Source organism: Ostrea edulis, chromosome 5, assembly GCF_947568905.1.
Source record: "Ostrea edulis chromosome 5, xbOstEdul1.1, whole genome shotgun sequence".
Classification (NCBI taxonomy): domain Eukaryota; kingdom Metazoa; phylum Mollusca; class Bivalvia; order Ostreida; family Ostreidae; genus Ostrea; species Ostrea edulis.
The window spans coordinates 63,307,597-63,318,183 of NC_079168.1; the positions used below are offsets into that span (position 1 = coordinate 63,307,597).

The 10,587-nt window shown below is 37.0% G+C and overlaps 1 protein-coding gene across 2 annotated transcripts; it reads left to right on the forward strand.

Moving 5' to 3' along the window:
- The first annotated feature begins 641 nt into the window (after positions 1-641).
- On the forward strand, positions 642-9,846 carry LOC125648921 (sodium-dependent phosphate transport protein 2B-like). 2 transcript variants are annotated; one of them, XM_048875962.2, is made up of 9 exons: positions 642-1,306; positions 2,085-2,161; positions 3,584-3,650; positions 4,698-4,826; positions 7,173-7,316; positions 7,449-7,640; positions 7,882-8,000; positions 8,123-8,267; positions 8,545-9,846. In XM_048875962.2, the coding sequence occupies exons 1-9, from the start codon at positions 1,126-1,128 to the stop codon at positions 9,462-9,464; spliced, it is 1,974 nt and encodes a 657-aa protein (XP_048731919.2). In that variant the 5' UTR covers positions 642-1,125; the 3' UTR covers positions 9,465-9,846. The 2 variants fall into 2 exon arrangements, with proteins under 2 accessions (XP_048731919.2, XP_048731920.2); XM_048875963.2 differs by lacking the exon at positions 4,698-4,826 and having other exon boundaries at positions 666-1,306.
- The last annotated feature ends 741 nt before the right edge of the window (positions 9,847-10,587 follow it).

Sequence of the window (10,587 nt, forward strand, 5' to 3'; positions counted from 1 at the left end):
AAATATATATCTATATATTTCTGTGAAATATCACACGAATCCTACAGAAACAAACTTTGAACTTCTCCGATAATCAAAGTCATGTGACCACCTGTTTTTGCTGTTTCATTAAGTGTTGTCACTTTACGTAACACATGGCGGTAAATGTGTCTATTATAAAGATATGTATAGAATAGAATAGTCAGAAAATGCATTGAAACTTGTCGTGGTGGTTCATGGGCGTACACAGGAGGTCGTGAGGTCGAGCCTCGTTCGTACTTTGGCCTTGACGCTAACATGGCTAAAACAGCAGTTGCTCCTTCACTAAAACGATCGGCAATTAGAATAGAGAGTCACGGATCTATTGGATGAGACTTAAAAACCGAGGTATCTTGTCGGGGTAGGCGTTGATACGATATAGAACCTTCTCTCTCGCTGTTCTAAGCGCCATGCATCGGTCTATATTTATAACACTTTGCCTATAGCTGATTACGTCTCAACATGAATGACAAATTTTCGGGCCTTGATTCTCCTTTATAAATGGCGAGCGCATGGTGAAGGAGTAGTCCATAGGTTTGACGCGGCTAAGGAACGAGCGGTGATCACATGACCAGCGAATGCTCAAACCACTGAGTCACCACTGCCGGTCATATGACCAGTTGCGGATTCAGAGAGGATGGGAGTGGGGGTTCAGACCCCTTGTAAGATTATCGAGGAATAAAAAAAATCATATTCTCCCCTAATCTTATACAGACCAGTTGTGAAATACTACTGATTAGACCTATATATGTTTGACCCACGTAGCAAAAAAGCAATGATGGACCCCCTTGAAATTTTTTGGGATCTGTACAAGGTGAAAATGTGATGTGTAACGGTCTGCTTCATAAGTAGAATTTTGCACACTGTTGGAATAATTTTCCCGTTCGTAAACAAGTTTAATGCCTAATTCATGTGTGCAAATGACATGTAATTTAGAGGAAGCGCTTGGTGTATAGTAGTAGCTATTCACATTACGCCATCTGAACCTGCAGAGTATTTGCAGCGGAGTCTGTGATGTGTGCATATACGTTAGGGATCGATCAGCCATTACTACACGTTTATAAGATGGATGACTGAAAAATTGCTTTTCTTAGTTTGCACTCTGGAATGTACTCTAAAAGTCCGAGATCCATTCAAAGCGAGGCGGGTGGGACGGATCACATCAACAATAACCCGCGAGCCACTCACACTGAAACAGAGATGGGTGTGGCGGATCGTGCCGAGACGAGAGTCAATCACAGAACGACAGAGGCGGGCGGGGCGGATCACAACACAGAGAAGCAGCGCAGTGAGAAAATCCGTTTGATTGTGTTTAAAACCTGTGTAAATATTAATATACATATATCTTCATAGCGCTCGATACATAGTTAAGTGATACTTTTGACTGATTTCTCCATTCAAAGTCTGTAAGTCTGGTGATTAGTACTATTGAAATGACTTGTTGCAACAACAGTGGCGGATCCCGGGGGGGGGAGTCGGGGGTTGGAAAATTTTATTAAAATAAAGATAAAAATAACGCATTTTGAGGTTGGAAGCAAATTTAATGGTAGAACCCCTTTTCAAAGCTTCCTGGATGCGCCCTTGAAAAAGTACCAAACACGATTTTTGCAGTTGCCTGCTTTGATAAGACGACTCGTTATCTCTGTTCCTGAGTAAGAAAGATAACAGGTCATTGTATTTCAGTAGAGAATAGTACCATCGAATAATGTAATTCCTTTCATTCGAGGGGTACTTTTTTCTCTAACTTGGGATTTATTGTGAGGTTTTGCAACTCTGTGTTACCCTGATCTGTTCATATAGACCCCATATTAAACGTATAAAAACTTGAAAGACGACGTTTAGGAAATATATTAATCCTTTGATTTTTTAAAAATTTGTTTTTGCTTAATCAGTTGTTAATGGTCCTTGACATTATGTATATATAGTCCTCGTATTATCATGTTTACGATATTCCTTTCTAACAATCTGAACATGCCCCGCAATAAGAACGGTGAATGACATTGGGTTTACATAACCTTCGTTCGACACTATCACGTTTATACACGTGACAATGTCTTCCTCTGTAGATGAACATGTTGACGCTGCAAAACCTAACAACACGCAAATATTCACCGAAAATGACAATGAAGGGACAACCACCATGGTAATTTTTATGAGCAGTTTTCTCTTGCTGTATATAAACATTTTAAGATAATTTGCTGAGCAAAGTGAACCCATGATCAACTGCCAGGGTAACCTGGAATACACTCATTTGTTTTGATTTACTCTGTTGCTTTGTCTTACTCTGTTGCTATGTTTCACTTTGTTGCTTTATTTTACTCTATTGCCTTGTTTCACTTTGTTGCTTTATTTTACTTTGTTGCTTTGTTTTACTCTGTTGCTTTGTTTAATGTTGTTGCTTTGTTTTACTTTGTTGCTTTGTATTTCTGATTTGTTTTGTTTGACTCAGTTGCTTTGTTTTACTCTGTTGCTTTGTTTCACTCTGTTGCTTTGTTTTACTCTGTTGCTTTGTTTTACTCTGTTGCTTTATTTAATGCTGTTGCTTTGCTTTACTGTTATTTTGTTCTACTCTGTTGCTTTATTTAATGCTGTTGCTTTGTGTTTTACTCTATTGCTTTATTTAATGCTGTTGCTTTGTTTTACTCTGTTGCTTTGTTTTACTCTGTTGCTATGTTTCACTCTGTTGCTTTGTTTCACTCTGTTGCTTTGTTTAACGCTGTTGCTTTGTTTCACTCTGTTGCTTTGTTTCACTCTGTTACCTTGTTTCACTCTGTTGCTTTGTTTAACGTTGTTGCTTTGTTTCACTTTGTTGCTTTATTTTACTCTGTTGCTTTGTCTCACTTTGTTGCTTTGATGTACTCTGTTGCTTTGTTTTACTCTGTTGCTTTGTATTTCTGATTTGTTTTGTTTGACTCAGTTGCTTTGTTTAACGTTTTTGTTTGTTTTTACTCATTTGCTTTGTCTCACTATGTTGCTTTGTTTTACTCAGTTGCTTTATTTTACTCTGTTGCGTTGTTTTACTCTGTTACTTTGTTTTGTTTTACTCTGTTGCTTTGTCTTACTCTGTTGCTTTATTTTTACTCTGTTGCTTTATTTTACTCTGTTGCTTTGTCTTACTCTGTTGCTTTGTTTTACTCTGTTGCTTTATTTTACTCTGTTGCTTTGTTTAACGTTGTTGCTTTGTTTCACTCTACTATTTTGTTTCCTTTGAACCATTCATATAATGATTTAAACGCCTTTAAACACACCCATACTGAAAACATGTTTAATTAGCTTTGTTTCGCTCAAATATTGCTTACTTGTTTTGATTCACTCTATAAAACGTTCATCTACTGTGAAATCATTCTCTCTATCAAAACATTCATGTGTTGGACACTTGCTTTGTTTCATTCCACTAAGCTCTTACCCGTTGCTAACATGCTTTGTTTCATTCCACTAAGCTCTTACCCGTTGCTAACTTGATTTATTTGACGTTATCAAATACTCATCTATCCACTATAACTGGTTTCGTTTCTATGAAACACTCACTACTTCCTAAATCCTAATATCCATTCTTACTAATAAGGATACCTTGCCTCCCGAGGACCCCTGGGCATTACCTGAACTGAAAGATACAGGAACTCCTTGGAAAGGTGAGAAACACAAAATAAGAGTAAATATACATGTATTAGATATATTTGATATTCCAGTCAATGGGATGGATGAATATGAGTTACCATACCTATACTACATTCCTAAATTTCACAAAACCTTTACAAAGATACATTGCTGGATCCAGTAAATGTTCTACCAAAACCCTATCTTTGCTCCTCACGAAAATATTAAGTGCTGTGAGGGAGAAACTTCAAACGTACTGTGTCACAACATAAACCACAAGTGGTGTAAATCAAATGTGGATTCTGAAAAAAACTTTTGTAAATTTGAAATCGCAAAACTTCTCAAATCAACAACATCAAAACGTATGACTTTTCAACATTCCTAACGATAAATTAAAGACTAGACTTTTTGACATCATAGACAGTTGCTTCTTCAACAAAAATAGAAAAAGGAAATATTCATACCGAGTGATCAGTCATACAAAAATTAATTTGTTAAACACCACTCTGGTTCCACGCACAAGTACTCTGAAGATGAAATTTAAAAAAAAATATGCTGGAGTTTCTCATTAACAATTAATAATATCTTCGTAGTCTTTGGTGATCAGGTCTTTCAACAGTCCATTGGAATTCCCATGGCCACGAATTGTGCTCCTTCGTTAGCTGACCTGTTTTCTTATTCTTATGAAGCAGAGTTTATTCAAAAGCTTCTACATGAGATGAAAAAATCTCATGTTGTGGCCTTCAACTCGACAATTAGATATATCGACAACGTTTTATCTATTTACAAAAATCATTCATATGTCGATTTGGTATATCCCAGTAAACTCGCCCATACGTTTAGATCTAGTTGCTGCATATTCTCCTGACCAAATTGAATGGTTTGTTACGTTTAGTATGTGACGGATGGCCAGATTTAAAATCCATACACAGTTGTGTATCCGTCTCCTTGCAAAATATGTCTGTACTTATTTCTTCATTACATATAAAATATTAACAACACAAAGTAGTATGATATAAAGATGTTTGTCGGATAATTCATAACCTTTAAAAGATACTGTTTGTAATTTACCTTTTTCACAGACCTCAGTACAAAGGGGAAGATATTGCGTGTAGTGTGGACTTCTATCCGAATATTGCTAATCCTAGCAAGTCTGTACTTTTTCATCTGTTCTTTGGACTTCTTAAGCTCTGCCTTCAGACTTCTAGGAGGTAAAACGTTTTTGTTTTGAAATCACGACTTTTATGGTAAAGTTTTCAAATGTATGATGTAAAATCATCGCTAGATATGTCATCAAAATTAATGCCTCGATTAGATCATAAAAGTAAGTTATCTTATGACCTTGGTTCAAGATGAAATATACATTTAAGAATTACAACAAACACTAAATCATTTACCCCGATACCTTTTTGAAATACTTTATTTGATTAAAATGTGAATCTATTAAATTTAGTTCTAGTGTTTATGAAAGACGTTAGACAGCAATATGCAGGGATATCCCTTCCATGTTGGTGCAAGCAAAAAGCAGTATGAGAAACACTAGTATTTCATTTTAAGATTTTGTTTTGTCCTCGATCTTGCTTCAACTAACAATTCAGTTTTATGACAAACGGGGTGACTTCAGCTTCTTCGTCCTCAACTTTCCATATTTCGTAGCTATATTCCAATCTCACCCACATAGGGTATTTATGTCTCTCAACTCATTTGATACGCGAGAGCATTTTTCCTTATGATAAATTTGAAAATAGAGACAGGCTACTGACAAGTAAGTTGATCAACAGTCTCGTTTGATATCAGCATTTTGCAAATTCTATTTAAGGGACTGAGACACGATTTCCCCCCAATTTTGTTTTTCACTGTTAATGATCTGATTTGTTTGAAAGGTTTCACAAAAACATTAAGGTCATACATTATGACAGAAGCTCATTTTAGAGAGCTTACTATCTATTTGTGGTAAGTTAATGTTTACAAACTTTTCAAAAGAAATGGATATCGATCTAAGCTGTCTCAATATGAGTGAAAAATTCTCGACGAGACATAAAACACAATAAACCAATCAGTCGATCTGAGTTTATTATATCTATCACATTTCGAGTATTCTTTAGGTGAAGATAACGAACAGTCATCAATCTCATAACTCCTATAAGCAACACAAAATAGATAATTGGTTAAACACCGACCCCTGGATATACCAGAGGTGGGGTCAGGTGCCTAGTAGGAGTAAGCATTCCCTGTCGACCGGTCACACCTGCCGTGAGCCCTATATCTTGATCAGGTAAACGGAGTTATCCGTGGTCAAAATCAGTGTGCCAAGAACGGCCTACCAATCGATATGAAACACGTCAAACAGCATTTGACCCAATGATATGTTGTATTGGCAAACTAGATCGTTATAACGACCATAGGATTTGCGAAATGCTGACTTTGAAATATGTCATCTAAAAGTTTAAATTTGTGACTGCAAAATTAAGATGCTTTTTAAATGACCGTTTCACTGATTTAAACCTGAAATACTGTTCCTATCCTTGCATTCAAAAGTTTTTAAATCGACACAGGCTATTGACAAATAAGATTATGTTACAGGGATTTCAACAGTCTCGTTTGAAATCAGCAGTTTGCAAATTGTATGGTGTTATAACGATCTAATTTACCAGTCACTGGGTAAAATGCTGTCTGACAGGTTTCATACCAATTGTTTGGCCGTTCTTTACATACTGATTTTGACTACGGATAACTCCGTTTACCTGATCAAGATATGGGGCTCACGGCGGGAGTGATCGGTCGACAGGGAATGCTTACTCTTCCTAGGCACCTAATCCCACCTCTGGTATGTCTAAGGGCCGTGTTTGTCCTACTCATAATTTTGTATTCTTTATAGGAGTTATAAGATTGATCATTGTTTGTTATCTTCACCTTTTCATAGTCGTTATAATAACCCAATTTGGAAATATTACCCGTCATTAGGTTGAATGCTCTCTATATATGTTTTATACCATTAGCTAGACTGTTCTTAACATACTGAATTTAGGTTGAATGCTCTCTATATATGTTTTATACCATTAGCTAGACTGTTCTTAACATACTAAATTCCACTACGTATTACTCCCTTTACGAGGTGGGTGTGCCTGGTCAACAGGGGATGCTCTCCTACGAACATGACCCCACCTCTGATGTTTCCAGGGTTCAGTGTTTCCTCTACTCTCAAACTTTGTACTCTTTACGTGATTTATGAGGTTGATCAGTATTCCTCATCGTTGCCCAATAACATGCTATAGTTAAAGTTTGAGCATGACTAGGTAGAAGGCGTAGTTCCAATGAATACCTTTCTTTACTGTCGGTTTTAATTTCATTGGTTTACAACCGTGGTTCAGGGTCACTCGATGCCATTTGTCTAAGATCAATTATAAATGACATGGTGTAAAATTTGTGTCAGAAGGATAGATAGATTCATTGTCAGAGGAACTGTATATGTGAAATATCCCTCTTGTTTGTAAGAAGTAATGTGAAATAAAAAAAAAATAGGAAAGAAATTAAACAATGACATCCTTTTTTGAAAGGAAAGACAGCAGGTAAAGTATTCCAAAACAGCGAGCTTCTACAAAACCCGATATGTGGAGTAATGATAGGAGTGTTGACCACAGTTCTGGTTCAAAGTTCCTCTACAACCACGTCCATCGTCGTCAGCATGGTGGCAGCCGACAGTAAGTTCCTCCATAACTTTTTTCTGCTATTTGAACAAAATTGTACAAAAGAGTGGAATCCAAAGTTTCTACACCATTACCAATTCAATAAAATCTATTGGACATACTTTGCCCATTTTGTTTTCCCTACAGTTCTGACAGTGAAGTTGTCCATCCCGATTGTAATGGGTGCCAATATCGGAACATCGGTGACAAACACGATTGTATCGCTAGGGGAGATCACCCATCGTAATGACTTCCGGCGAGCATTCGCTGGAGCCACTGTGCATGACATGTTTAATTGGCTTTCTGTCATAGTCTTGCTTCCATTGGAAGTTGCAACAGGTTTGTCAGAGGATTTATTGGAAAAAGAAGCCTTGTACGTCTCACGTATCGATATACATGTATTAGATCTTTAAACAGTGCAAAGTCCCCTATAACAAGTTTTTTACCTGATACATCATATCATTTCCACAGCGACTTCATCCCAACATGTTTTATTTAATCCTTCGGGTGAAGTCGCTGTAGTTGTAATTGATTTATTATATACCCCCGATGGATACATCATGAACTTTTGTATCCATAGGTTATTTATATCATCTGTCTGGGGCTGTAATAGAAAGCATGCAACTTGCAACCTACGAAGACGCTAATAAAGATTTGCTAAAGGCGGCGACGAAACCCTTCACCAAGTTAATCATTGAAGTAAGATTAAAGAAGTTAGTCAGTAAATCTTGTAACCTTTAGTGAGTTTAGAGGTTTAATTACTAAAATGACAAACATTGTAGAAAGTAAATATAATTTATGCCCCATCTTTCATTCTATAGGTAGATTCTAAGAAGATAAACATGATAGCTAAAGGAGATGGGAAAGAAGACTACAGATTACTGAAAACGTGCTGTCGGTCCAAATCCATCCCCGCTACCAATGAAACTGGATACAATTTTACACAGTCCATATGTCTTAAAAATTGTTAAGTATAGCTTTTCAATATTAATTCAATCAACGGGGCTCACGCTTTAGATCGTGTACTTTTGACTTCACGCGAATTCTAGTGTTGTATTTTCCACATGCATCTTTTGACGTTCCCGTACAATTAGGGTAAAAACCGACTGAGGCGGAAACAGACAATAAAAATAGTGGTCCAATTCCTATATCTAATATCATATTCTGCAATTAATATTTGAACGCAATACCTTTGTATTAGTGTATAGGAAGACATTCTTAAAACTGATGGTCTTTGTTTCAGGTTCCCATTTGTTCGTCGATTCCCCATTGTCCGATTCTGAGATAGGAATCATCATGCTCGTTCTCTCTCTCGCACTTCTCTGTCTATGCTTGTTTGGAATTGTCAAGTTGCTAAACTCTCTACTACATGGAAACATTCGTAGAATTATCAAAAAGTTTGTGAATTATGATTTCCCTGGAAAAGCGGCATATTTCACGGGATACATAGCCATTGTGATCGGGATGGGCTTTACTATATTGGTCCAATCTAGTTCTATTTTCACCTCCACTTTGACCCCTTTGGTGGGGGTGGGGGTCGTCAGTATTGATCGAATGTATCCTTTGAGTCTTGGATCTAACATTGGAACCACAACCACGGGAATCCTAGCGGCTCTTGCGACGGATACACGAGATGGAACGCTTCGACTACAAAATTCTCTTCGTGTTGCGATGTGCCATCTGTTCTTCAACCTTACAGCCATTTGTATTTGGTATCCCATTCCATTTATGAGATTACCAATCCGCCTAGCCAAATTTCTCGGCAGCACCACATCAAAGTATCGGTGGTTTGCCCTGTTTTATTTAGGAGTAGCGTTCTTCTTCCTACCGCTGGCTGTGTTTGGGTTGTCGCAAGGGGGATGGGAAGTTCTTGCCGGAGTTGGCATACCCATCATCTGTTTGATTCTGGTCATCGGTGTAGTGAACCTGCTTCAGAGAAAAAGACCCAAATGGTTACCTAAAAAGATTCAGAATTGGAAGTTTTTGCCTCTTTATTTTCGTTCACTAGATCCTCTGGACAGACTGTTTAACCACATGTGTGGATTCTGTAAAATGTGCCACCATCACCACCACCACCATCATCATCATCATAATCACCATCGCCACTATGGTGACAAAGATGTAAAAATGGCCACAAAAATGGAGAGCGAAAAGATGGTTTAGTGTAATATACAACTGCTTTGGTGAACATATTCAAATCGTTTAATACACATATACAATGTACACGAACTGATCTATTCAAATATGCCATACACGTGGGTGGGTTTTTTTTTTGGATTAACGTACTGTACTCGTGGATTTAGTGTACCATAGTCTTAGAACTGTAATAATAATACTTTATTTCAGGAAAGTGGCTTGGTTAATGCACGTACTATTCTTTCCCAGCTGATAATGTATTTCTCTATATCATTTTGAACGTTATGGTGTAATGTACTTAACACATGCATCTGATAGTTTAACGTACTGTATACCTGTATTTTATGGATTAATGTAGCAAACACCTGTCTGTTATATTTCAATGTACCAAATACATATACCTGCATTTTATTGTTTAATGTACCGTTCATTTGTATATCATGGTTTAATGTTAGAAACACCTGTATGAAAAAGTGAAGATATCGAAGGGTGATTAATCTTATACATTCTATAAAAAGTATAGAATTGAGGGTAGAACAAACACGGGTCCCTGGAAACACCAGACCTGGGATCAATGCCTAGTAGGAGTAAGTATCCCCTGTTGACCGGTCACACCCAGCGTGAGCCCTATATCTTGGTTAGATAAACGGAGTAATCTGTGATCAAAATCAGTCTTTAAAAATTGGTACGAAACACTTCAGACAGCACTCAACCTAATGATAGGTCGTATTAACGACCATATAGAATTTGCAAAATGCTGGCTTTAAACGAGACTGTTAAAATCCCTGTAATATCAATGTATTTGTCAGTAGCCTTTCAAAAATTGATCATACGCAGAACGTGATCTAGCGTATCGAATCAGTTGAGAGACAGAAACATAGTATATAGGCGATAATGGAATATTGCTACATAAATGTGGGAAGTTGACGATGGAGAAGCTGAAGTCATACCGTTTGTTATTAAGTTGGATTTTTTAGTTTGTAGTTAACGGCTACAGTGTATGTTCAGTAAATATTTAAATATAAAGCAGTTGCTGAATACTCTGTGGTGTATTTTATTTGGAGTTCACTGGGATATCGAATCGACATTTGGTTGAAAGTGAATTTTGTTAACAAATAAAACGTCATCGATCTCTCTTAAATGTCGAGTT

Bases quoted from the DNA above. Each gene is read 5' to 3' on its own strand.
- LOC125648921 (XM_048875962.2), top strand. From the start codon at position 1,126: ATGTACTCTAAAAGTCCGAGATCCATTCAAAGCGAGGCGGGTGGGACG. The intron at 1,307-2,084 runs GTGAGAAAATCC...CTTCCTCTGTAG, and splicing joins CAACACAGAGAAGCAGCGCA to ATGAACATGTTGACGCTGCA. The intron at 3,651-4,697 runs GTGAGAAACACA...CCTTTTTCACAG, and splicing joins TACAGGAACTCCTTGGAAAG to ACCTCAGTACAAAGGGGAAG.